Consider the following 27,804-nt stretch of genomic DNA (forward strand, 5'->3'; position numbering starts at 1 on the left):
TTAGGCCTGTAAAACATTGAACTAGAGCCACTGGGGAGACTCGCAGAGGGTGTGTGTGTGTGTGTGTGTGTGTGTGTGTGTGTCTGGGAGCATGCACAGCAAAGCTGAACCAGGCCCTGAGAGACCCACCTCCGAGGCTTGGCCAGGGCAGAAGTCCCGATTCTTTCCTCCTGCCTGTGCCTTTCATCGAAGGTGGAACAGTGTGGGGGTTGAGGCACGGTTCCAGAATCAGACTTCAGTTGGAATCCGCCTTTGCCTTCCCGCTTGTCTGACGTGGCCCAGGCTCACATCCTCTGGCCTCAGTCTCCCCATCTGGAATATGGGGCTTTTATTTTTTGTTTATTTATTTTTTAAAAATGATTTTATTTATTTATTTGACGCAGAGAGAGAGATCACAAGTAGGCAGAGAGGCAGGCACAGAGAGAGGGGGAAGCAGGCTCCCCGCTGAGCAGAGAGCCTGACGCAGGGCTTGATCCCAGGACCCCGAGACCATGACATGAGCTGAGGGCAGAGGCTTTAACCCACTGAGCCACCCAGGTGCCTCCATATGGGGCTTTTGATAGGAACTGCCTCACTGGGCCGCTGGGAAAAGTACGTGTGGAAGGCTCTCGCAACAATGCCTGACACATTCTAAGAACACGGCCACTGGTAGCCATTACTGTTAGTGGTAGTGGTAATGTTTTTAGCTATTATTACTAATAATAGCTTCAGATGGGGGTTCCTGGGTGGCTCCGTCCCTTGAGTGGCCACCATCCGCTCAGGTCCTGATCCCAGGGTCCCAGCTCAGCGGGGAGCCTGCTTTTTCCTCTGCCTCTCCCCCTGCTCATGTTCTCTCCATCTCTCTCTCATAAATAAATAAATGAATAAATAATCTTTAAAAAAATGATAGCTTCAGATGTAAAAGACAGCTTAGTTGAGAACTTGAAATTGGGAGCTGTTAAGATTCAAGTCTGGACCTCAGCTTCCTGCTTCCGGACCCTGGATCAGGGCTCACTTCTCTGAGGCTCAGTTTCCCTGAGGAGGATGAGGAAAATGTGCATTGGGACATTGGCTTGTGCTGAGAAGGGACTTAGGACAGATGGAGCCAGAGTTAGCGTGGTGTCCAGCCCTGCGGGACCGTGAGCGATACCCGTCCCACACCTTACCATGCAAAGCAAAGCCGGGGTGCGGGGGGGCGCTGATACCAGCTTCCTGGAGAGACCCCACCTGCGGGCAGAGGTCCCCATGGCCTCCGAAGCAGAAGGAAACACTGCACCCTCCCTGCCCTCGGTAAAGAAAAACACCTCTGGTTTTTAAAAAATCGCCCGATGGGGAGGGCAACCAGCAGACCCCAGATCTAAGTGGGACTCCTGCCTGCTGCCCGTTCTAATACACACTCGGTTTCCAAGAAATTCCTTCTCTCTGGGCTCCCTACAGCTGCGAACTGGGCCTTCCCCACCTCTGCCAAGGGGATCAGGCTCCAGCGGGGCTCAGAGACCCTCGGCCCCGAGGCTGGCTCCAGGGCCCCATGAATAGCGGTTTTGTCTGGGCCCCCATTTAAGGATTTGTGGCTGTAGTTGCGATGTGTTCTCTCTGCCTTTAAAGTGGGGTGTCGCGGCCTTTCTCCCTTTCTCTCCCTCATTCACCTTCTTATTGAGAAGGCCTCCTTAAAAAAAAAAAAAAAAATAGCACCACGCAGGCCTTCTGCTACTTTTCTTCTCCCTCTGAAAATGAGAACATCAGCTATTGAAGTGGATTGATGAACTCTTCCCAAAAGTTTATTAAGGGAAGGTTAGACAAAAGCCCCCAGGCCCGGAGGCAACTGAGCAGTCAATATATATACTGGCCCTTTTGTCCCCCGAGGGCCGACGCATGAATACCTCTCAATGGCCCTCTTTAGAGTGACAAGATCAAGCCAGACAAGGGCTTGTTAAAAGGAACTTCGAGCTGTTTCTCTTTCCCCAGCCCGAAGCTCCGTCCCCCACTCCTCCTGCATTAATGTACATCTGCAGCGGGAGGAATAATCAGCTGGAATTCTGTCGGTTTTGTGTGGGTTTTTCTTTTTTCCTAAATACGCCCCTCCTCGCCTCTCCCCTGCCCCCACCCGCCCCTCCTCCCCAGCCCTGCCCGCCCCCTCGCCCAGAGGCCCTCCAGCCATATGTTGCCAGCGCAGCCTGCTGTGTCTTTGAGGGACCCCGGGGTGGGTGTTCGTGGAGAAGAGCAGAGAGTGGGGTTCTTGGGACTCTGGCTCTTGCCGTCTGTCCTCCTAGTAACAAGCACCCTCACTGACCCTTCCCTGTGTCCCGGGGCTGGAGGACGACCCCGTGTGCGTGTCATCACTCCTGTGGGCATTTACGGCAAGCTGGGGGTCCCTTCCCGCAAGTATGGATAGAGCAGTGAGGCAGGACGGCTGTGCCTTTCTCGGGAACCGCTGCTGAGCTGGGGTGGGGGGGGTCACTGTGGGCCCGCCGACTCCGGAGCCTCCTGTAACCCCCCGCCGCTCCCATTTTTCGGCGGCTGCGTTTGGAGAGGGTTGAGAGCCAAAGCCTGTGTCACCCCAGTTATAGGCCGGCTCGCTCACCGGCTGGCTGATGGCTCGGTGGGCTCCGGGAGAGTCCCCACGCTCCGAGAGGGAGGTCGTCTGGGAGAGGGCTGGACTCGGGCATGCCGGGTGGGCGAGGCTGAGAGCCACCTGACGGGAGGCTGGGACATGAAGGGTCCCTGGAGAATCCTGTCCTGTCCGTCATGGCTGAAGGAGAAGACCTTTCTGCTCCAGTAAGGCCTGGTGCCTTCTGACTGGGATGGGGAGTGTGCGTACACGTGTGTGTGTGTGTATGTGTGTGTGTATGTGTGTGTGTGTGTGTGTGTGTGTGTGTGCACCTGTGCGCAGTTTCACTGTCCTGGTGAGCTTAGCTCTCTGCTCCTATCCCCGTGCCAGATGGGAATGTCCTTTGAGGGCTTTTTCCCAGGTCCCAGCACAACGCAGTAAGCAGAGTAGGTGCCCAATAAGCACTTTCTAAATCTAGAACTTTCCTTATACACTTGAGCAGTGGAGGGGAGAGGGAGAGGGACCACCAGCCCTTTCCCTGCTTCTCTCCTTTCCCCCTCAACCCCACACCTGTCTTAATTTGGGTTCCAAGGAGGCCTGAAAAGGGAGCACCCTTAAGGATCCTGGATCATGGCGTCACTTACCTTCAGCTTCTGAACGGTCCACCTCACGGCAGAGCCGGGGAGATTGTTGGTCGCTGTCCTCCCCAGGGAAAGGGATGGAGACAAAGGGAAGGGGGTTCAGGCAAGTAGCAGGTAGAAGGAAAAATCACTCTTGTCCCAGAGGTGGGAGCCTGGCCTCGGCCCCCGGTCTTCCCTCCCCCGTGGGGCGACTCACTGTCCCAGTCTACCTGGGACTGTCCTGGTTTCAGCACTGAGAGTTCCCACATCCCAGGAAACCCTCAGTCCTGAGCAAACTGGGTGGTGGGTCCTTCTGTTCTCCGGCATGCAGGGATGGTCCTTGTGGCCTGTGAGGCCCAGATCTGTCACCATCCGGTGGGGACATCTCCGCCTGGGCCCGCAGAAGGGCTGCGAAAAGCATGGGGGAGCCCGGTGCGTGGATGCCTTCCCTTGGAGAAGCCTTTTGGGCGCCTGTACTTTGTGCTAGGTGGCTGGGATGGGGGGTGTCCTCCGTGGCTGGAGCCTGGGGCAGGGGACCTGTCAGGGGAGAGGGGCAGAGGGAGCTCGGCCCTTTGCTTTAGACTAACAGAGTTCTGGGCCACGAAGGCTGCCGGCAGAGTCACCCCCGGGTCTGGGACACCAAAGTGATACATCCAAATCCAGATCTGCTCCCAACAAAGTGGGTCTCTAACAGATGCTAAATTCCTCCCTTTTTTTTTTTTTTTCCTACTCTGCTCATCCTCCAGACTCCAGATTTTTTTCTGGCTTAAGGACAGAATTAGAGGAAAGGAAACGGGAAATCCAGATGCGGAATCCATAGAGAGACTGAAGGAGGGTAGGGGGTGGGGGGCGGGTAGTGAGTGGGGCATGGCGGAGCGGGTAGTGAGTGGGGAACAGCAGTGTAGGGAGGTTATTGGGGGGCCGGGGGGCGAGTGGGGCACAGTGAGGCAGGGAGGTTGTTTAAGAATCATCCTAATGTCAGAAATCTGCCTGTCCTGCCTCCCCACAGATAAGAGTTGCTATTTCGTGGATGATTCAAGTCAAACTTCCCCTAAGGAAGGGCTATGACCCCTGACCCCTGTAACCCGCATTTAGCACGTTCAAAAGCCCCTCCTAGCCCCAGAGAGCTGACCTGATCTGGGACCAAGGCAACCGGGCAGGCAGAGCTATAAACTCGCTGGGCTCCTCAGGCTCAGGAATCCTGAGCGAAAAACCAGAAGGGGGCCAGAGGTGGGGCCTGTGAGCACATGGCCCAGGAGGGGGTGAGTGCGGACAGGAGGGCCATTGGGAGGTGGAAGGGGTTTGGGGGAGAAGTGGATGCCAACCCCTTGCCTAGGAATGGCTTTCCTCTCTCTGACCCTAGTTCCCACCTGTGAAATGGAACCAGAACCACTGTCTCCAGAAGGGTTTTGGTGAGGATTTGGTGAGATAACACGGGTGACAGCCACGGCCCTGAGCCTGGGGCATCATAGGGGCTCAGCAGTGCTAGAGGGGAAAAGTGACAGGAACAATGTCATCAGATGAGGGCACAGACTAGGGGTCCAGTGAGGATTTGGGGAGTTGACCCTGTTGTCAGAGGATCAGTCTGTCCTATTTGGGCACTGAGTAAATGCCAGGCGTGGGGCAGAGGCGGACAGCAGCATGGGAACGTCCTTGTCCTCAGAGCACCCCCTGTCTCTCTCTGGAGGAGACAGGAAAACATACAGTCCCCCCCATACTCAGTGTAAGAGGTGCTTGACGTGGGACCCAGCCACGGTAGGAGATTTGGGAGATTAGGGTTCGTGAGATGGAAATGCACTTTTCTTTCTTTCTTCAAACTCACATTTCCTGTGCATCTTTCCAGAAACTTTCTGATCCCTGCTCCCCCCGGCCACCCTCACCCATCTCAGACCAGCCTTGGTGTGTCTGCGTCTCCTGTGTTAGCCTATAGATCCCTCGCCCTGCCCCCATCTTCCTGATGGGGACGCAGAGGCCGAAGAAGAGAAAGGGTCTGTCCCTGCTTTCCTTCCAGATCTTCTAGAAGCCCACGTGGGCCTGGGTTCCATGTCAGCTTAGCTCTTTTCTGCTCTGTCATCTCAGACAAGAAACAACCGCTGTAAGCCTCAGTCTTCTCATCAGGAAAACAGGGTGAATGACCCCACACACAGTATGGGAAAGATCGGAGCACTGGGTGCCGCGTCCACACACAGTAGGTCTTCAGAGCATGGGTGCTGGTGCCGGAGGCAGGCCCGGAGCCCAGACTGGCTTCTGGCTGCAACACAGCAACCCGGGCTCCGGCTCCTGTGGCTTTGAAGCTTTGTGCATCTCCTTATTACCGCAATTAATTACCCAGGACAATGGTGCTCAGCCCTGCCCTCTGCCCGCGCCTTGGAGTGGTAGGGGGTGGGCGGAGGGCACCACCCGGAGGAGGGAGGTTAAGCGGCTGCCTGTTTGTTTATGGGCCCAAAAAGCTTTATTGGTTTTACACTCCAGCCTGTTTTGAAATCAAAGAACGTTTCCAAGGAGGGGGTGGAAGCCAGCCTCCGGAGCCCAGAGAACAGCCTTATTTATTTTTTGGTCCCTGGTTGAGCCCTGCCTGGTCCTCTGAGGTCTGCTCCGGGGCTGGACCGAGGGGCTTGGCGCTTTGCCAGGGACAGGGCGGGCACTTGGGGGCCAGGGGAGCAGCCTCTCTTCCGTGAGCTTCTGGCAGGCTGGGGAGGACCCCGAATTGGGGCGGGGGGCGGGGCAGGGAGAGCTCCGGCTTCCCAAAGCCCACAGCGAGCACTTCTGAAGCATGTGACCGGGGCCCTGGCCAAGTCACGCCTCACCTCCTCTCTGAGCTTTGGTGATCTTGTCTTCCAGGGGGGCCTGAGGTCTGTGACCCCTGCCCACATCCTGGACGGACGCGCTGAGGGATGCTCAGTGGTGTGACATAACCTTTGTGAAGAAGGCCTGCCGTTGCCCCTTTGTTCCTCCTTTAGCTGGCTCGTCCCTTCATTCATTCCTGCCGTCATTATGCGCTTGTCCCGTGAGACAGGCTGCAGCTTCCGGTCAGGCTTCTGCTTGGAATGAGGGAGAAAAGGAAGCTGGTGTCCAACGTTCGACGACATTTTATTGGTTCTTTATTATATGAGAATGACACGCGTGTGGTGGGGAAAAGAAAGTCACAGGCTAGAAGGGTGTAGAAGGAAAAGGTTTGTCCTTCCCCCGACCCCCTGCCCCCCAAGCCCCAGGTAAATATTGCAAATAATTTGGGAATCTGATCGTCTAGATATCTCTCCTCCGGGAAAGGTGCGCAGGTACACATATGTTTACTTTGGCAAAAGGGGCTCTGCAGCGCGCCCCGTTCTGGACTTCTGTAGTGAATGGCACGTTGGGGACGTCGTTTTCTGGAGGTTGGTACACGGGGGCTTCCTCTTCTGGATGTCTCGCCGACAGTGAGTTCTATCAGTGGCTTTAGTCGCTGTCAGTCTGACAGGTGAGGACAGGGGTGCCTGCCCCCGTGCCTGTGACGTTCACTTGTCCATTCTAGAAGCCATTGCTGTCCCCATTTTACAGAAGGTAAGACTGAGGCTCAGAGGCCAGGAATGATCCCCTTGGGCCTCCTGCTGGAAAGTCGCTGAGATGGAATTTGAGTGTGAGTTTTCTGATTCTAAGTCCTCTGGAATATTCTGGGGTGTGTGGAGGGGTTGGCCCCACCCTCAAATGTAACCGCCACGTTCACCAGACAGACTCCAGTTAAGAACAGCAGCCTCTCTCTGAGGCGAAAAATGAGCAGCCCTGATGTTCTCCTGACCGGCCAGGAGCCATTAGGTGGCTTTAACATGAACTAGAAGTAAAGGTCAGCTGCTCCCAGCCTGTCCAGGATAGGTCCCTCCCTCCCCACCAGAGAGACAGGGAGGTTTAGTAAGCACACACCTCCCCCATTGACATTAAGAACATGGGGTGTCTGGGTTCTAGTTTTCTTTCCTGATCTGGGATCTTGAAACTCACAGCTCCTCCAGATCACTGTACAAAGATGAGGATTTGGAGCAAAAAAAAAAAAAAAAAAGTCTCCTCCATCAGCGCCTCCTCCCCTGTCAGCCCTGGAAGCATCCAGTCTGACCCTCTCACTTTCACAGATGGAGGGGCAGAGGCCCCAGAAAGGTTAAGTGACTTGCCCAGGGTCACACAGCTGATGAGCGGCAGGTCCCGCACAGATCCCAGCCGGCTGGAAAGGTGATCTTATCCCTCTGACGCAGCGGTGACCTCTCCACACCGCCTGGAGCCACATCTGGGTTTTTTTCCCTCCCCACTGTTGAGAGTCTTCTGAACCCGGAGGACGCCAGGAGGCCTAACAGATGGGGAGCTGGCGACCTGGGAAAAGAAAGACAAAGCTTCCCATGCGGCCGGTGCTTGGCAGTTTCCGGAGCTCTCTCAGGACTGCGACCCTCCCAATCCTCTGTGAAGTGGCCCATCACCCTTGCTGTACACATGGGGAAGCTGAGGCCCATAGCGTGACAGATACCAGTAGCTCTGAGTCACACAGTGAGCGATGGAGTGTCAAACCTGGAGGAGGGGAAGGTTTTGGACCCTCTAGATCGGTGCCGCCACTTTACAAATGAGGAGGATGAGGCTCAGAGGAGGGGGAGCCAGGAAATCCCTACTCTGGGACGTCTTCCCCAGACATAGGCTGATCCCCTGGACACATGACAGGTGACCCCAGATCCTGAGAGGAAACAGCAGAATGCAGTCCCTTTCCCCGAAAACATTTCATGAGGTGCAGTCAGAGATACCACCTCCCGCTCCTAGTGATTCTAACCATGGCGGTGTCAGGTGGTAGCGAGGCTCCGAGGTCCCGGAGTCAGCTAGACCCGAATGCCCTGTGTGTGTCCTTGGGAAAACTACCGCATCTCTCTGGGCCTCAGCTTCCCCAGGGGCAACACGGGGCTTCATATCGATTGGCCGTGTCCCTTAGATGGTATGAGCCACGCACACAGGTTAGCAGACTGCCTGCTTACTGTAAGTGCTCCGTAAATGTGGGTGGCTTACTGTTTTTGCAGTCACGGCAGATGGAGAGGGGTTGATGGTGACCCGGCTCTCCATGGCAGTGGCCTTGACGACACTCTAGAGCGTTCGTGGTCCCTGGCCAACACAGAGGGCTGAGGTAGGAGACTGAGCCGATGAAACTCATCCCATTTCAAAATATTTAGTGTGGAGGGGAAAATGCCCAGCTCTGCACTCACCCCAAACCTCAAGCCTCTCCCACCCCCTCCATGCATAGTGGCCCAGTTGTGGTCTAGGGGACACCCTAAGGGCTCTGACCTGTGGACTGGGTCTTGGGGTGCCAGGCTTTCAGCCTCAAGCCCCAGGAGGGCTCGTGGCACAGGTGAACACACCTGCATGTACCACATTCTCTCTAATAGCTGCGCAGTAAGAGCTTGGGGAGCCCCGTGGGGCCTGCCTCCCACATCTCCGCCCCCCATGCCAGGCAGTGACTGTGGGACAAGCTTGACAAGCTTCCGGGTGGGGGAAGGGGTCAGTGGGCCCAGAAGTGACTGTGGAAGGCATCTGGCCAATCATGGAGCCTAGGCACCTCCCCACTCATTCCCTGGCAATGTCCTCGGGGGTTCAGCCCTTCACCCAGGTGCTACGTGGCAGCGTTCCACCTGAAGACAGGCTTTGAAAGTCAATTATTTGAAACCAGGGAAGCCAAGGCCTCAAGGGCCTCTCAGAGCAAACAAGCTTTTGGCACGTTTGGAGGAAAGGAAACAGGATTGAATTTCCCCTCCAACTCACCTGGGGAAACATTCAGACTGGTTGGTGGGGGTGGGGGACAGGCATCTGGGACCTTGACTCCAGTGGTAAGCGGAACGGGGCAGGGGTCCTTTGGGGTCATCAGGAAAGGCCTCTGAGATATTCTATAGCTTCCCCCAAAGCAGCTGGTGGTAGGGCGTAGACTTACTGAGAGCGAGCAATTCTTCCTTTGGTCCTACTCCATTCCCTCCTGCTGCAGATCCAAGACGGCGTGACCCCGGTGGCTTGTTCCTGGCTCAGCAGCTGAGCTGAGGAACCAGGTTCAAGTCCTGACCCTACTACAGCTTCACGCGCGGGCGCGTGTGCCGCTGGCCAAGCCCGCGTTACTGCTCTATGTCTGCTCCCCGTCTGTAAAACGGGGAAGAATAATAACACTGTGAGGTTCTAGGTCAAGCGTGAAGTCTTGCCGAGAGGGAAGGGGCAGGGAGACGTTAGTTCTGGGGCTGGGCTTCCCCTCCATCCTTCAGAGAGCCTCAGGGCAAAGAAGGATGCTTCGGTCTCACAGCCCTGACTTTGCAACAGCCCCGGAAAGGGAGACCTTTTCCCTAGAAGCCAGATCATCACACGACAAGGGAGCACAAGGCAGCCCAGCTCTAGCAGGTGTACTCTGGAGGCTGTAGTTGGAGGGGTTTGAGTTTGGATGTGAAGAAATGCACACTTATAGTCTTTACAAGTCACGAGGTCCTGGGGTGAGGAGGGAGATGAGAGGGGCCAGTGGCGGGGGGTGGGGGGTATTTGCTCTGGGAATGCGGTAGAGGCAGTGGACCACCCCCACCCCACCTCCCACCCAGTCCCAGGAGCTGCTGCCCCACTTGTCACCTCTGTCTGGGATCCCTTCCCCTGAGCTGGCCCAAGAAGCACCAAGGTTTAGGGAGGGTCTAGTCTTTTCTCTATCCCCAGCCAAGGGCAATAGGTCTCGTGCCCCCACCCCAACTCCCAGTTCTCGCCTCCCTCCGAAATCTCCATCATCTTTCCTTCCACAGTCTCTCTGAGCCTTGCTGCCTCGGGAGCTCAATAGGAGACGGGCAAATCCAGAGCAAAACCCAGGGGTCCAGAGGGGAGGCTCTCCGCATCCCAGTGCCCCAAGCTGCACCGCCGACCATGATTCTGGGATTCCAGTGAGCAGCCCAGGTTGAGGGACCCCTCACCCAGAATCAGAGCTGTGGGTGTTGAAACCACACGATGCCTGAGCCTCCCCCTCCCGGTTTCCACGTCCTCACCTGCAAACACCCAGGGCCACCAGTGCCCTCTCACAGACAGAAGGGCCACAGTGTGTGAGACAGCACCTGGTACCTAGTAGGTGCTCATTAAATGCTTGTTAAGGTAATAAAGGTTTCCATTCACAGAGCCCTGCTCAGAGCCAGGGATTTTTGCATACATTTACATAAGCTTTTCTCTGGACCTGGATTCCTGGCTTGGCATGTCTTTCCCCAGAAGGAGGGTTGTTTTTGTCCTGGTTTTGGGCAGGCTGGTGTGTCTGGAGGCCCTGCAGGAGGACCCTGGCTGGTTCCTGTCTGGACGCATCCTAGGTAACCTTCGGCAAACAGTGACTCAGCCCCAGCGCAGTCCCTTCCCAGGCCAGGTCCTCAAGTTTCTTCCTGCAACATGTTAGAGCCCACGAAGAGATGGCAAGCGATTGTGTCGGTTTTCTTTGGGGCCGTCAGGAGGGAACAGGGGCCAAAGGACAGGAGTCTCTCTCTCTCTTGCCTCCCCTTCCTCAGACGCTTGCTTTGCCTGAGCACCCCCCCTGCCTCCTCGATGCTAGGGCTCAGAGAGGCTAAGTGACCAACTCGAGGTCACCCAGGATTCAGACCCGCAGTGCCTGGTCTCCAGAGTCCCCTCGTGCCGGTAGCCTGCCGTTTCTGCCGCAGGAACCAAGGAATGATGTTTCTGGATCCTAAGCCTGGCTGGACACCACTCGTTTCCTAGCACTTGGCCTTACTCGGCCTTCTCCTTGGTCTTCCTCCCAGGTCTGCAGCAGCCGCTGGCACTGCTTCCAGCCTGACAGCGGAGGCCAGGAACCCAGAGCATCTTTAGAGCTCCAGAGCCCGTCGTGACTCGGTGGCCCCAGGACATAGCTAACGTGGAGTTATTGGTAGCATGGTTATACGTCCCTGGCTGCGGAGGCCTGCCGTTGGTCACACCCTGAGAGTGTCTGTGGATCTCTGGGACTAGAGAGGGGGCCTGACCCCTGACAGCAGTATGAGCTCTTGCACTGACCTACTGTGTGTCCTCTGGCGAGTCACATGCTCTCTCTGGGCTCACTGTTCTCATCTGTAAGACGATGAGATGGGACTGAATGATCTCTTAAGTCGCTTCTAGTTTGAACTTCTAGACTCCCCTGATACAGAAAGGAGGTCTCAAACGTTAGAGACCCAGTCCACGTGGAGAAGCCATCCTAAACACGGAGGCCAGTGCCTGCACCAGACCTGAGACTGACCCCAGCCTCTGCCTCTCTGAGCCCTGGTTTCCTTATCTGTAAATGGACTAACAGTGTGACATTGTTGGAACAGTTAGAGCCACTAATCCACACGAAGCCCGTCATGGTGCGTGGCACAGAGGGGCGCTTCCGAGGAGCTGGGGTGGCCCCTGGTGACAGTTTCTCTGCATTCCAGGGCCCTTGTCTACGGAGTGGGGTTGTGAATGCCAGGATTCAATGAGATCGTAAGTGCCGGGGCCTTGGTGCCTGGCGAACGGTCCCAGTTCCTGTAAGATCAGCTGTTTGCACGGGTGTGGCTGGATCTTTCTCCCCCTTCCAGCTCTCACAATGGGAGCAGGGGCAGTAGAAGCTCGCAAGCGGGCGGAGAGTGACGGGCGAGTGGGTGGCTTTCGGTTGCCCAGCTCAGGGTCCCATTCCGTCCCACACGTCCTGAGTGCCGGGCCTTGGGACCTGCTGCCTTCCTCCCTGGCTCCAGCCCATGGCGGTGGCTGTTCACGCCGCCCCAGCTGCCCAGCCCTGGGCCAGGCCTCGTTCTCCAGCAAGCACCCTCCTCTACCCTCTCGCTTCCCCCTGGGGAGGGGGGGCGGGCTCTCAAACCCTAATTCATGAAACCCGCTCACTTATCGCCCAGATCCGCAGTCCCTCGGGAGTGTCCGTCTCTCTGTCCATCTGTCCGTCTGTCACACGTGACTCACTGGTCTGGCCCCAGGGCCTAGGGAGTGGGTGCCGGCCGGCCAGCTAGGGGCTGCAGACTGTGCAGACCACAACCCACACCTGCGTGCCGCCATCCACCTGGCTCCTTGTCCCATGAGGCACCACTTAGGGGCATGTACCCTTAAATGTGGAGGGCGAAGGCAGGGCGGGAGATGCCTTCAGAAATGGAAATGGGACCCATTTGTTTATAATTTACTCTCTGACACTTAACGGGAACCCGATGGGACCAATAAAGGCCCCTCACTCACCCAGCTCCTACCTCAAAAGTGCTGGAGCCCGTCCAGTTCTCTGGAGGCAAATGCATCCGGCAGCGGAGAGGACCGCCTCACCCCCCCCCCCGCCCCCCCGCCACCGCATGCCTCCCTCCCACCCTCCGGCCCCTCTCTAAACTTTTGAAAGACGCCTCCCTGTTCCCAAGATCAGTGGGGCTGCCAGCCTTTCCAGGCTGTGGGGCAGGAAGGCGGGGTGGGGTGGGGGGGCTTGCTTGCAAGGTAGAGAGGGGCCAAGGACTAGAATAGTCTGGGCACAAGATAGGCAAAGCGAGGGGGCTGGTGATGGAGGAGAAATCCAGTTTTCAATTTTCCTTAAGAGAAAAATGAGTGCATGAGAGACAGAATAATTTTCCAGTGTGCAGGCTGTAAGTGAAACCTCCTTGAGACATTGCGAGTTATTAAGAGGAGGAAAGAAAAGAAATTGTGAAATCAGTTTGCCTTTAGCGGGACTGTACAATGAACTCTTATTTCCAGGGGAATCTAATTAGCGGGCAGGCAGCCGAGCCCGAGAGCAATGGGAGCCGAAGGTTGGGCTGGGGGGCCCCCCGTGGCTGCGTGCGAGGGGGCTAGGAGAGGAAACACGGGGCTTGGGGGAGGCTCAGCTGGCTTGAATTCGAATCCCGCGTCTCGGGTCTGCTTTATGTCTTTGGATAGGCTTGGCGCCCACTGGGTACTCCGTCTTGGCTTATTTCCGTCCTTCAGCAGCCACGGAGGTCCCCAGTGTTCACACCTCCAACACAAACCCCTCCCTCGTCGCCAGGCACTCTCGAGAATTCCCCTGACTCAGAATCTCCCCTCTCTCACCACTGACCCTCTGAATCTGGTCCCTGGGCCCCCTCGCCTGGCATCTTACGTCGGTGAGGCCACCAAACCATCCCCCTCCCCCGACCCTTGCCGGATATGTAGGACTCTTTTACTAAAAGATCATATTTTGTCATCGTTCAGAAATATGCAACAGAAAGTGAAATCGTCCCTGACCATAGGCACGTGCACGCACACGCGTGCACAAAGTAGGACTATGGCTAACAGTAGGTGTGTGTGTCCTCCTGCACTGATTCCCCAAAGCCCAGACCCCAGTACCTTCCCATGAGAGCCATCTGTGTCTCAAATGCCCCATCCCCTTCCTCCACATGCAACCCCAGGCCAGAGGAAGCTGGCCTTTCCAGCTGCCCCGATCAGGGCTCTTTGGAACCGGCGCAGTATGGCACTTGGGAAGAAGGGGAGGGCGCAGGGGTGGGTCAGAAAAGACGCGCTGACGTGGGAATGTTCTCCACCTTCCAAGGCCTTTTCTCCACCCTCACTTAGAGAAATGAAAGCTGGAGTGGCAGGGGTCTGCACGTGGGCTCAGAGTCCCGATGGATTGGAGTCCCGGGCCTCAAGTGGCCATGTGCAGCTGTGTGACCTTGGGTAAAGCGTTGCCTTTCTCTGAATCTTCTCCTTGGAACCGCTCAGACATCAGGGCCCGCCAGGTCTTCAGCCAGCGTTGGGGGCTGAAGCCAGTTACCAGGGGCACCAGCCAGGCCAGAGTACCTGGTTCCAGGTAAGGGCATCCCTCCCTGTGTTCTCTGTGAGGAGGGCCGCTTGCCCTTCAGAACTGGGAAGCCCCATCCCTCAGCCCCTAGAACCTGACTGTGCCCTCTGAGAACAGCTCCATTTTCAGATTCTACCCCCTCCCTGCTGGTTTAATGCAGCGAACCTGTGGCTGACCACATTTTTGAAAAATAGCATTATGTATTCTATCAAGAATCAGCAAACGGGGCCCGGAGTAGTAATTGCCCCAGGGTGCGAGTAACAGATTTTATTTTTATTGATCAAAAAAATTTTTTTTTATCAAAAGCACATCAAACTAGAAAAGGCGTAAGCAGCAGGATCAAATTGGATTTTAACTCCCTTAAAAACCGGCTCCCTCCAGCAATCCACTTCCAAAGCCGAAGGCTCTTTGCCGGGAGATGCTTACGGTCTGGGGTGGCTGGGCAATCACCCCACGGCAGTGGAGGTGACTTCGAAGACTTCATTAGGACCCCACATTTGCCTTGGGGTCACCTCTGAGTGGACCAAACATCTGGGTGCAGAAGGGGGAAATCAGCAGAGTCCATGTGTGTTGGTTTCTAGAGCATCAGTCCTCTGGATCTCTTGGAGCCATTCAGGTGGCTAGCTTGGGTTCTCAGCTTGGGGCCAGGCATCTGCTGTTGCATGAACATCTCTAATGAGATGGTTTTGCTGGACGATCCTAACCTGCTCACCAGGAGTCACGCTGGCTCGAGAAACAAACTGTCAAAGGTGTCTGTGGGAATGTTCCAAGTTATTGCATGGCTCTGGGCATGCAGGAAGAGGCCACACAATCATGCATTCACTCGCCCATTCATTCATTTAGCCACTGGACAAACATGTGTTGAGCTCTTCCCATGGGCCCAGCCCTCTTTGGGGCATTGGAAATTCAGCAATGAACAAAACAGATTAAAAAAAAAAAAAAACAAAAACAAAAACAAAACCAAAAACCATCCTCTTGGAGCAAGAATTGCCTCTTCGAATAATTCAAACTAGGAGACAGGAAGGTGGGTCCGGGAGGAAGCAGGTGTCAGGTCTGGTTCCTGACATCAGCCTTGTCTTTCCCGGGAAGGTGTGGGGAAGCGGAAGAGGACCCAGGTAGGGAGCCAAGGCAGAGAGAGAGGGTGGAATGGGTCCTGGTTGGGACTCCAGGCATCCTGGGCTGTGGTCTGTCAAGAATCGGATGACCCAGGGGCACCTGGGGGGCTCAGTCGGTTAAGTGTCTGCCTTCGGTTCAGCTCATGATCTCAGGGTCCTGGGATTGAGCCCTACCACAGCGGACTTGCTCCCTGCTCAGCAGGGACTCCGCTTCTCCCCTCCCCCACCTCCATTTGCATTCCTCTCTCTCCTCTCAAATAAATCAGTAATCTTTTAAAAAAATATATATCCAATGCCCCAGACACCACGGCAAGTGGCAGAAGCAGGGACCACAGAGAAGAAAGTTCACCTGCCAAGCTTGGCTCCTTGGCTGGGCCCACCCTGGGCTGAGTCTTCTCCCCGCCAATCCCAGTGTGAAGAACACGTCAGGTTTGGGGTCCGCTGTGGGGGGCAGGGGGTGCGGGCTTGGCACTCTCTTGCAGTCCCTCTGTTCTGATAAGAGGGAAGAAGAGTCATATGCTTCCCCTTCCCCAGAGCAGTGTGGTTTTTGTGTTGGCTGTTGCTGTGCTGCTTTTCTCTGTTTCTGTAGAACAGTGGCTCCAAACTGGGGTCCCCGCCAGCAGGATCAGCACCACCCGCAGACCTGTTGCAAATGCTCTTTCTTGGCTCCATCCACCCGGGGTGGATTGGGGCGGGGGCCGGCACTCTGTGTTTCAGCAATCTGATGGCCTAATGCTGGTCTGCGAGGTATGGGGCGGGGGGATCGTTTGATTTACCTGGAATATATTTGGTGACTTTGGGATCCACCGGAGTTGATGGTTGATGGAGGCTTTACAACTTAGCTTCTGAAAAAGTCTCCATGCCTTTCTGAGGGTTCCCAGAGGAGCACTGAGATGATGGACAGAAAGGTCGTGAGAGGACATGGTGCCTGCTGAGCTCCTGGTACCCAGGACGCCCTCAGTAAACCGGAACCCCCGTCTTCCTTCTGTTCCTTGACAGTGGTGAACCAGTAAGATAAGAGCCTAGTGTTTCATGGGGCCAGGGCTGGTCACTTTTGAAAAATCAACTTCATCAACTGTGAGAGCAAGAGAATCACAGCATCTGGGAATCAGTCCCCAAATGGGGATGATTTAGTCCCCCCCCCCACTTTTTTTTTTTTATAGGTGAAGAAACAGAGGCAGGGGACACAGCATGTCCCAGCCTCGCCCCCCCCCCGCCCCCAGCAGCCCTCTTCTGGCCAGTCAGCCCACCTCCTCCCTGCGTCTGTCTAGTCCCGAGTTATCTTGCACAGAGACACACAGTGAGGAGTCCGAAATGAGCCCCAAGGTGCTTCCACGAAAATCTCGAAGTCAGACATTGTGTCTGTTTCATTCTGTGTTGCACCTGCTGTGGCTGGCTCGAAGCCGGCACGTGCTGGGCACCTACGTGAGGCGCGGGTGGGTTCCCATCTGAGGACAGGAGCCTGGGGCAGAAAGAGAGGGTGGCGGGCCCCAGGGGCCCCCTGCTCTCGGTGGGCACAGGGGATGGCCCTCCCACCGGCCCGCCAGAACGCTGGGCCCTGGGACCTGACTCTGAGCCAGTGTCTGCTTTCAGGACCAAGTTTTCCAGGGTTGGGGCATCTGCCTGACATAATACGTAACAGTAATTAAGAAATAAGCCGCCTTGCTTAGCTTCACAGCGATCATTTGGCTAAGTAACTACCATGGTCCAGTGCCTCAAAAATCACCATTAGAGTACGCTCCTTATGGCCATAAAATTTCTCGTTTTCTGCCTTTCATCGGCCTCCCCCTGCAATCTTCGCCTTGCTTTATTTATACATTCGTCCGCAAACAATGGCAATAAACTCTTTCCCAGAGTGTTGCAAATCAGAAATTTGTCCACATCTTTCCACCACCTTCCACTGTGGACCTGCTCTGCCTGGGAACAGCCCAGTCAGGCCAGCTGGAGAGGCCAGGCTGCGGCAGATTGATGGGAGCGGGACAGGGTGGGGTTGCCCGGGAGAGCTGGCGGGGAGGGGAGGGGAGGGCGAGAATGCACCATGAAAGGCCTCTGGCGGCCCAGCGACCCCTGAGACACAAGGGGCCCAGGACTGGCCTGGGGAGGGGCGGCGAGGGGAGGAGAGGGAGGGAGAGGGAAGGGGGAGAGAGAAGCCTTCTTCCCTACCCCCTCCCCTAAGAGAAGAAGAAGGGCCTGAGGACGACTGAGAAGCGGAATAGGAGGGTCTTGACGTCTGTCCTTCCCTGTCCCCACAAGAACAGAAAAGTCTCTGCTGTCTCACTGTCCCACACCGTGCACCGACTTAGAATCCCAGTCCCTTCTGGAGCTGCTGCCTCCTCTCATCGATCCGTCATTATTTATCGACCAATAGGCATTTATTGAAAGCCCTATTGTGTGCCAGGAGCGGTATGGAACTCTGGGAGTGTGAAGTAGTGAATAAATCAGATCTAGCCTTGGCCCCCTTCTCAGGATTGTTCCTAGAGATCCAGGAGGACCTCTGGATTTTAGGGATCGGGAAAATGATGCTCAAGAGGGGTTCAGACTTGCCAAAGGTCACACAGCAAGATGGAGGCAAAGTCAGGAACCAAATTCAGGGCTCTAACCCAAAGCTCCTAGACTTACCCACCAGACTCCCTGGCGTCCTGCCTCTGGGCAAGGTGACGGTTGCCTCATCTGGCCAGGGTGCAGGGTGCCTGTAACCAGGGTGGAGGGTGCTTCTGCCGCCAATATTTGCGTTTTACCCAGAAATCCTGGAGGTAGCAGTAGGTGGAGTAGTACCTCTGGTTCTTGGCTTTGGTTTTGGTCTCCAGAGAGGAAGTCTGTTCTAGGAGGTGGCCTTCCCAGGTCAAGCTTGGAGTTTCTAAGGAGGGAGGCGGCCCTCTATTAATGCGTCTCACCCACCCCTAGCAGTGGAAGCCTGGCTTGCTTTTCCGTTCCTACCAACGACTGTCATTAAGAACATTCTAGAGGGTCGCCTGGGTGGCTCAGTGGGTTAAAGCCTCTGCCTTTGGCTCAGGTCATGATCTCAGTGTCCTGGGATCGAGCCCCGCATCTGGCTCTCTGCTCGGCGAGGAGCCTGCTCCCCACCCGCAGCCTGCCTCTCTGCCTACTTAAAATAAAATCTTAAAAAAAAACAAAAACAAAAACATCTAGAATGATAGGACCCACAGTGCTGTTACCCAGCACAGGGAAGCACCCAGTTATAATAGAGAAATCAGAGTTTCCACCTTGAAGACACTCCCAGACTGATCGGGAAAGCACAACCTCCGTCTAAGGCCGAGGGTCCTCAGTTCAGTGGCAGGGAGACACCGTCCTCAAGTTCAGCTCACAAGCCGGATGATCCGGTGCATTTGGTTAACAGAAGAGATGGGTTAGATGTTCATCGTCCATCTCCAGCAGGAGCCAATGCCAAGTGCTGGGAGGGTGGTGCGGGTGGCGGATGCTTCCCTTGGGGATTCAGGGAGAGCCTCGTGGTCTAGGTGAACTCCAGGTGCAGCTTTGCAAGAGGGGGATCTAGGAGGTAGAGTAGAGCATCAGCCCAGGCCCCAGCGCAGTACAAAGGCCTGGAAGGAACCTGCAGGGTAAGGGGCTCCTGGGCCCTTGCAAAGCCATTGGATGCTTGGCTCCAGTGGGCCTCCGGGGCCAGCTGCCCGGCTTTCACTTACCCTTTGAGCCTTCTTTCCCCACCTGTAGAATGCGGCTGATCATACCCGTCCCTCTCAGGGTTTCCCCAGGATACTGCGATTCGTGGCAGTAAAGGCACCCGGCATGGCCAGAGCACGTCAGCTGCTGCTAGGTTTATTCTCCGGAGGCCTTCATGCCCAGTCCTGCCACGGGAGGCTTTGTGCGACCTCAGAGCCCTGTCCTCAGGATCCGAGGGTCCAGTGAGCCCCAGGTGGAAGCCCTTCCTCGGGGCTGAGTCTGGAGGCTGGGGGTTCGATGGACGAAAGGAGGCAGGGGCCAACGGGGTGCTGAGCCCTTTTCCATCTCTGCCTCCTTCGATGACTTTGCAACTGGCTGAACCCCTCTGCCCCCCGGAGTTCTCGCAGCGAGGAGGGGCGAGGGGGTGGCAGGCAGAGCCAGTCGGGCCAGCAGGCTTGACTTCTCAGGCATATGGCCCTTTCACAGTGGCATTGTGGGGCGCCGACGGGTGGCCGGCTTGCCTTTTCCTCGCCCGCCATGCGGGGCAGCTTCATCTGGCCGCTGGGGCCCCAGCTGCTGTTTCCCCTTCGCTGACCTTGAGGCCTTGAGCCAGGCTTCCGCCAGGACCTGCTTCCTGAGGGCCAGGCTCCTTCATTGGCCCTTCGCGCCTGTGAGCGCCTGTGCCCGCCACGGCCTCTGCTCAGCGGGCACCTTCTGCGTCAGGGATGGCCCTCCTGGGGGAGGGTGGGCAGGCGTGGTCTGTGGGCCTCCTGGGGTTTGTGCCAAGCACGTGGCTATAGGAGAACAAGGGAGGGATAACAAAGGGGTCACCGTTCATTCAATCATTCATTCACATGTGCATTCATTCCTTTGTGTTGTGTGCTCCGAAAACTTGCCTGCCTGTGGGCGGGGTGCAGAGGGAGGCTAAATTCTAGGCAGAGGGAGGTTAAATTCTCGGCATACGCCGACACCAGTAACACCAGCAGTAATGAGGGGTGCCTGGCTGGCTCAGTCGGTAGAGCATGAGACTCTTGATCTCGAGGTTGTGAGTTCGAGCCCCGCATCAGGAACAGAGATAGCTTAAAAATAAAGTCTTTTTAAAAAACCCAGAAATTGGGGCGCCTGGATGGCTCAGTGGGTTAAAGCCTCTGCCTTTGGTTCGGGTCATGATTCCAGGGTCCTGGGATCGAACCCAGCATGGGGGGGGCGGTTTCTGCTCAGCAGGGAGTCTGCTTCCCTCTCTCTCTTTCTCTGCCTGCATCTCTGCCTATTTGTGATCTCAGTCTGTCAAATAAATAGATAAAATCTTTAAAAAGAAAAAACAAAAATCATCGCCATCATCATCATCATTATAATAATAATAGTTCGTGTATATTGAGCACTTACTGTATACCCAGTGCTGGTATAAACCCTTGTCTTATAGTAATTCATTTAATCTTTGTGCATGATGACTTAGGATTACTTTCCTCGTTTTACAGATGAATCTGTGACCCAGAGGAGGGGAGTGACTCCCGAGTTAGTGTGGGGAGCAGGCCAGGAGTGCCATGTGAGAGGCACCACTTGGTATTTCTTGAGGTCACTCCCACCCCCACCCCGTATAGCCACATGGCACCCCATGGGGTCAGTACGCGGATTCTTATTCCCAGGAATGGGTGGGGAGATGGGGATCCCAGAGGGTGAGTGACATGTTCGGGGTCACACAGCATCTCAGGGTGTGAGCCTGGAGGACCAGCTGTCCCCTGCTGGGCTCTCTGAACCAGAGGGGACTCTGGATCTGGAGGCACAGCTGCTTAATGGTTCAGTGTGGGGAGGGGGCTCTGGATCCCAGCACCATCCCATTTCAGAAATGAAGAAAGCGAGTTTCAAATGTTCAACAATGCTGCCCAGCATCTATAGCTTGTCAGGGGCGGATCTAGAATTCAAACCCAGGTCCATCTGACCCCACGTTTCTCTCCCCACTGCCTGCCAGCCTGGGCCACAAAGATGGGACCCATTGACAGGCTTCCTTTAGGTGCTGCCATAGCGGGCTCTGCTGCCTGCCCAGCACCAAGCTTGGCTCTTCCTGTCCTTACATGAGGTCGATGAGTGAATGGCTGAAACAGCACAGAAAAACTGGTGATTATTTGTAAGGTTGTCTTAAAGTCAGAGGAAGAGTGTTAAAGGAGATGGTGAGCTGAGATCCTCCTATAGTGGGCTTGCTTGTGCCCCCAAGTCACCTGCCCTCTCCTCTCTCCTAGTCCACAGCTGCTGTGCCCCCTTCCAGAACTCCGCATTTGCAGCATATGATGCCAACAGGTTAAAGAGTCCGAGTTGGAAGGACTCTCTTGAGATCTTTGTTTTAACCTCTTGCTTTAGCAGGGAAACCTTATTTTAAATAGCTACTCCCGGACAATTCCAGCCTTCTACATGCTCTCTCTTCTTTCCCACATGTGACTTGGGCTTGGTTCACAATTCCCTACAGAGACAGCTCTGGTTCCATTGCAAGACTGTGGCCCTGAATTCTGGCAGTGCCACAACACAGTACCACTTCAAACAGTACTGCTTCCTTCTTCCTAGAGATGCCCCTTCCTAGCAGGAATGTATAAAGAGTGCCCTCTAGTGCCTAAGAGCAGTACTAAGCTGTTAGCAGAGAAGCCACGACCCAAGAACACCCCCCAGGGCTCCACATTTTGTAATGCAAATTCTGTACCTGCAGTTCCAACTTTTAAAAAGGCAGCCTGGTGGGGATGGATAGGGACTTCCCAGAGAAAGAAAAGGTTTGTCGGGTTTAGGTTATAATAAAGTGAGAGTTCCACCTTGCCTCTCCTTTCCTTGAGCTGGGAGAGTGAAGCTGGGCCATTGACTCAGTTGCTGGTGTAGCGTCGGACAGAAATCCCCACCTCATCAGTGCCTCTCTCAACCCCCAGGAGCCCTCCCAGAGGGCAGGACTGAAGTGAACCAAGTGTGGACAGTTGGAGCCCCAGCAATGACAGCACAGAGGTGGGCGCCTCTGAACCAGGTGCGGGGGTGGGGGTGACCTAGGAAGGCTTCCTGGAAGAGTGATCCCAAGCTAATCGAAAAGGGTGAGGATCAACAGAAGCTCACATTCCCTGAGCATTGCTGTCACTGTTTCATGTGCCTCAGTATCCTCTCATTCATTTATTCATTTGTTCATTCATTCAACAAATATTTATCTGGCCATTCACTTTGTGTTAAACATTGGAGACTTAGCAGTGAACAACAAAGATGAAACCACCCATTTTCATGGAGTTCTAGTGATGGCCCAGACGATGGGGGGGGGAGGGGCAAAAAATAGAAGAGTCAGCCCATGTGATTGGGATATGTGGTGTGGAAAAAGACAAAGTAAACAGGTGGGCATGGGGGGGTGGTCTCTAATATTATCCATGATTCACATCCAGGCCGACTGCTCCAGGAGCCTGTGCGCTGAGATGTCCACTCACTTTGGCCCAGACAGTGGCAAACGGCAGGCCTAGGGGGGCACAGGGAGGGCGCTCCAGGCAGAGGGCACAGTCTGTGCAAAGGCCTATGGTTGCCAGAGCAGGAGATGGTTGCTGGAGTCCAGGGAGAGAGGAGAGGGCATAATGAGCCAGGGCTGTGGGTACGGCCATAAGTGGGAGGTTTGGAGCCCACGGGAATTCTGAGTCCCGTACCCCCCACCCCTGCTTTGGTGCTGGGCTGGCTGCCTGGGAGGCACGAAGTGGGAAGGAGAGGGGTGCTAGGGCTGAGTACCAGGTCTTCGATCTGGACACCAGGGTGGCGGTGCTGAGGTGGGCACCCAAGAGAAGTGCAGGCAGAGGTGGTGGACAAGAGGGCTGGCCTCCAGGGAGCTTCCATGCAGACTCCAAGCCCGGTCTCTCTGTCCCCCCCAAGCTGGGGATCCAGCTCCCAGCCCTTGTGTGGGGCCCGGCTCCGGCAGGCACTGGTTACAGCTGAGTGGTTCTGCGGAGGGGCCGGGAGGGGCTCCCGCCCTGGCCCCAGCTCCCCGGGCCCCCAGCTGAGCTGTAAATGACTTTTCCATTTTCTGAGACCTGCGCCCAGGCCTGTTTGGTATTCAGGGACACTGGGCCCACACTCGCCAGCTCTCGGCTCTGCCCGAATTACTTGATTAAAACGCATATCAACTATTATGTGATTCGTTTCTCTGCCGCAGCTAGAGCCGGGCCTATGTTAAACTGTAATAAAGACTGGGTTCGGAGGCAGCAGGGAGGGGGAGCGCAGGAGCCCAGGTGGGAGGGCGTCGCTGGGTGGGGGTGGGGGCTGCACTCAGAGAAGGACCCCAAACCTCAAGGCCACCGCTGTCTCCCTCAGATCCAGGAGGACTGCCCTCTGAGAAGCTGGTAGAGTTTCATCTCCTTTCAAGTGTCTTCCTCTGGCCAGAGAGAGAGCAGGAGAAGTTTGGGCATGGGGATGGAGAATAAGCCACCTGGGTTCCCCCCCACCCCCCCACCCCACCCCACCCCCACCCCCCAGCTCAGAAATGGAACTTTCCACCACCTGGGAGTACTCCATGGCAAAGGGGACTTCTACTGGGCTGGGACTCCTGAGTCCTGGGTTTTCTTCCCAGCTCCACCACCCCAGGACTACACTGATCATCTGTAAAATGGGACTAATAGTACCTGCTCGGTCCTCTAGGGTTATTGGGAGAGACTGCGGCAGAACAGGGACAGACCTTGTAAACTGTAGGGTGCGGCGTGTACATATTGGGTGATGACTGTTGCCGTGTGTCCAAGTTCAGAAGGCACTTTGTATTTGTTCTGCCAAGCCCTATTCATCTAAGAAGGCTTTTACTGAGCACCCTCTGTATGCTAGGCACAATGTCTGCTCCATTTGGGGATGTCCCAGTCTGATGGGACCGAGAGACCCAGAAACAGGCAGGTTCGGGGTCCCCTGATGAGCCTTGAGAGCCCATGAAGGGCCCCAGAGACCAACGTGGATGCGCTCAGGAAGCCTTGCTGGGGGAGGCCCCCCATGAGCTGAGTTCTGCTGCATGAGCCAGAGGAAGCCCCGTGGAGGGGGTGAGGCGTTTCAAACAGAGGGAGCTCACGATTAAAGGCAGGAGGTCTGGCTTGGTCCTTTAAGGATGCCGAGAGCTGGCCAGGGAAGCGGGTGGAGTGATGGGCTCATCTGTGCACGTGGTGGGACCTCCCTGGTATCGCAGAAGCTTCTAGAATCAGTGGCTTTGAGCAGGCTCGGGCGGAGGGACAGTGGCTGAGGTAGACCCTGGAAGGGATGGTCCCCGGTGATTTTCTCTCCACTTCCAGCAGCCTAGCCTTGGGCTGGGCTCGGCCCTGAGCAGACCTCATTCTTGCCCACTTTTAAGCTTTGACAAACCCAACAGCTCCCGTCACCCTTCCTGTCCCTCATCCATTTCATTCTCAGAGACTCTCCAAAGTCCGGCAGCGGTCTTGTGTTCTGTGCCTGTCCTGGCCCCAATTCTTATGGAAGCCACATTTCCTCTATCAGACTGGGAAATTCCCAAAATGGGGGGGGGGGCTGATACCTCCTCCATCGGACTGGGAACTTCCTAAGACACAGGCTCTCCCATAAGGTTGGGAGGTGGGGCTGTTTTATCCTTGCGCTGGGTTAGACTCCCCACATCCCTGAGCAGAGATAGGATCCAGGAACCCAGAGAGCGGGTCCCTCGCCTTCTCCCTCTGTCTTGGGGGCTCTCCCCACACCCGCATGAGCTCTGTCCCTCTGGGAGCTTTCCATCTCACAGCTGTTTGGGGCAGAGGGCAGGAACTGCTGCCGGCCAGAAGGCTGCTCCCCCACGGCCCACCCCAAAATCCTCTGTTCAGTGTATGTGTTTTGTGTCCACACTGCCCACGGGACCCCCTCCCGTGCCCCTAAAGGGTGATGCAGTGAATTTCAGGATCGAATCCTTGGGAAAAGTTGTCTTTGGCTCTGAGCCCCAGATGTGCTGGGGAAGGTGGCCCAGGATGCCAGCTGTGCCGGCTTGGCCTCCTTTCAGTGATGGGAAGCTGGAGAGCCGGGAATGGGGAGAGGAGGGGGTTGGATCTGACCCCAGGTCTCTGCCTTTGGGGACGGTGTAGGCAATGATGAAGGGAGAGCTCCTTGCTTTTGTCTCCTTTGTCCTGTGGCATCACAATCAGGGACAGCCTGGCAGTGGCCAAGAAAAAGCAGGGATGACTGTCCAATGACCAAGACAGGAGGAGGGAAGGAAGGAGACATGGGGCAGAGGGGCATTACTCAAGCCCGGATGACATCCGAGCTCTGGATGCAGCCCTATGACAAGGTTGCCCATCGTGCCATTGGCCAGGCCAGGCCTTGGCAAATACTCTTACCATGACCTAGAATGCCTGTCCCATCTCCTAACATCTAAGAAGCTGTATTAGGTGTTCAGGGGAGGGAGGAAGAGGTTGTCCCTTGTGGGAGAGGTCTAGACCTATCTGTATAACAGACAGTTAAAGGAGTTGAACAAGAACAGGAGTGGAAACAGGCGTGGACACTTCCTGAGAGATTTTGTGACTCAGTTTCTCCCATCTGTACAGTGTGATCACATGATTGACTCAGACTAAGCGCTATAAGCACAGTGTACCCAGCCCGGGGTGGGGGGCACCACCTAGCAGGTGCTCTGTTGATGCTCTGGTGAACAAATGAATGACAGAACACACAAGTACTTCCAGGAATTCCAGAGATGGAGATAGGAGGGGAAGGGGAGAGACACTGAAGGCAAAGAGGAAAGAGAGAGAAAGCAGGAATGGGAGGAAGATAATCTCTGACAGCCTGCTTCCTCTTTCCCTCTCCCTTCCTTGGTCTTCTCCTGGCCCTACTATGTGCTCCCCACGTTCACCTGGAGGCCACAGAGGGTACAGCTCCAGAGCCCCGGCTAGGCTATTCCTTGCTAGCATTCCCTCTGCTGGACTGAGATGGATAAGAGGCACAGGATCAGTGGGGTCGGGAAGCCAGTTCAGTCCCCAGGGTGTCTTCAGCTCTGATGCCAAGGAGCTTGATCAAGCCATTCCTGCAACCTCATTGGTCTGGACCTGGTCTGATAGCCCCATCTAGGACTAAGAAGTAAGCTGACTCCAGACTCCTGGGCTCTCTCTGCACAGGAAGCAATGACCTTCACCCACACCCAGACCCACAGGGGGCTATCAGGTAGGGGCCATGACCACAACCAAGGTTGTCAGGTAAGGTCTCCTTTTCCAGCCTGGAAGCACAGATCCTGAAACACCCCAGGAAGGGCTTTTGTGTAGAATTCAAAGTCCAAACCCTTCATATTATAAGCAGGGAAACTGAGGCCCAAGGAGGGAAGGTAACCCTCTTGGGGTCATGGTTCTGGGGATTTAGGGGTGGAATCAGGTCTGGAATCTAAGCTTCTGGGCTGCCAGCCCTGAGCACATGCATGTGCTTTCTGTCTCCCTCTCTCCCCTTCTTCTGGCCTTCCTCTTAGCCCTAGGGTTTTTTTTTTTATTTTGTTTTGTTTTGTTTCTTAAGATTTTATTTATTTATTTGACAGAGAGAAATCATAAGTAGTCAGAGAGGCAGGCAGAGAGAGAGGGAGAAGCAGGCTTCCCGCTGAGCAGAGAGGCCAAAACGGGGTTCCATCCCAGGACCCTGAGATCATGACCTGAGCCAAAAGCAGAGGCTTAACCAGTTGAGCCACCCAGGTGCCCCTACCCTGCCTTTTTCTTCAAGTTAGGTATATGGAGATACAGTTCATGCACAGCAAAATTCTCTCATCTTGAAGAATATAGTTGTAGGAAATTTCAGCAAATGTATTTCATCATGGAACTACTCTGAGTCCTATGTCATGGCCATCCTTCCGTGTCAGTGGAACTAACCCAAGTACCCAACTATAGGGGATTTAAAAGCAAGACCAGTCATGCCACAAAGTATGTAGCCAGTGCCCTGAGGCTGGGCATGGAGTTTGCGTCCCCCCATCGCTCTGGTGAGCAGTGCTGTGGGAAACACGCTTCCTGAGCTCAGGAGCGATCTGGCGGTCAGCGCGGCAGTGGGTGGATAGGCAGGCACAAAGCGCCCCTCCGTCTCACTCGGCCCGCTCCTTCTGCTGCAGGGAACCGGCTGGACGAGGGCTCGGACGTGGAGTCAGAACCCGACCTCCCTCTGAAACGCAAGCAGCGCCGCAGTCGGACCACGTTCACGGCTGAGCAGCTGGAGGAGCTGGAGAAGGCCTTCGAGAGGACCCACTACCCGGACATCTACACCCGCGAGGAGCTGGCGCAGAGGACCAAGCTGACGGAGGCACGTGTGCAGGTGAGACGGGGCCGTGGGTGTTTGCCCTGCGGGCATACTGAAGCTGGCGGAACGGAGAAGGTGGAGGTGGCCGGTGTCCCAGGGTTGAGTGGACCCCCAGAGGGCTCTCCAGCGGGTGGTCCAGGGACTGTGTAGACGAGGCACGTAATGCGGAGTAAACGGGCAGTAAGTGCTGCTTGACTCACTGAGCACAGGGTGGGCAGCCCTGGGGGAGCCAGGACGTGCAGCGAGGCCTGCTGGATTGTGTTCAGGCCTCCAGGGAAGGGCCAGAAGAGAGGGCTCAGGATGCATAAACGGCTCCAGGTCTCTGATAAGGGAAGGAAGTGACTAGAAGGGAAATTGGTGAGTGGCCTAGCTTCTTAAGACAGGTGAAGAGCTTCCCGTTACAGGCAGCATGGAAGCACACGGAGCAGACACGTTCCTGGTGGGTTAGAAGCATCAGAGGGAGGATGGGCAGACCTTGAACACTCCCTCCATGCCCATGAGTGTGGTTCCTCATCAGGGGGGCTGGGGGCGGGGGAGGTGGAGAAGGAGCTGAGCCTGCCTGGGCTCAGCCTGGCCCTCACCTGCCACCTGGCCAGCAGTGGGGGAGGGAGCAGTCTCCTGTCCCCAGGTCAGGGAGGAAGACAGAGGGTTCCATTGAGCATCTCCTGAGGGGACCCATTCCTGGCCCGTCTTCTCAGCGAGCGAGGGAGACGGGTCTGTAGGAGGGCCCCCCAAACTGTTCACTAGGGACTCCCAGCCGAGCGCAAGCAGCCTTTGCTGGGCACCCACTTTGAGCCTTCTCACACATGACCTGGTGGAACCTAAGACCACCTTGTCAGGCTTGGCACCTCCGGGCAAGCCACAGGGGCGGAAAGAGGCTTGGAGAAGAGGCATGCCCAGGGGCACAGAGCTGGGCCCCCGGAACTCAGTCCCGAAGGAATCCAG

The 27,804-nt window shown here is 55.8% G+C and overlaps 1 protein-coding gene across 2 annotated transcripts in view; it reads left to right on the plus strand.

Annotated features, from left to right (window-relative positions):
• The window catches only part of PAX7 (paired box 7), a 94,879-nt gene that overhangs the window by 23,348 nt on the left and 43,727 nt on the right, over positions 1-27,804 (plus strand). For both annotated transcript variants that reach the window (XM_059136671.1, XM_059136673.1), the window contains exon 5: positions 26,675-26,874. In XM_059136671.1, coding sequence (XP_058992654.1) covers positions 26,675-26,874 — 200 coding nt within the window. The remainder of the gene's footprint in view (positions 1-26,674; positions 26,875-27,804) is intronic.

Source organism: Mustela lutreola, chromosome 10, assembly GCF_030435805.1.
Source record: "Mustela lutreola isolate mMusLut2 chromosome 10, mMusLut2.pri, whole genome shotgun sequence".
NCBI classification, from domain to species: Eukaryota; Metazoa; Chordata; class Mammalia; order Carnivora; family Mustelidae; genus Mustela; species Mustela lutreola.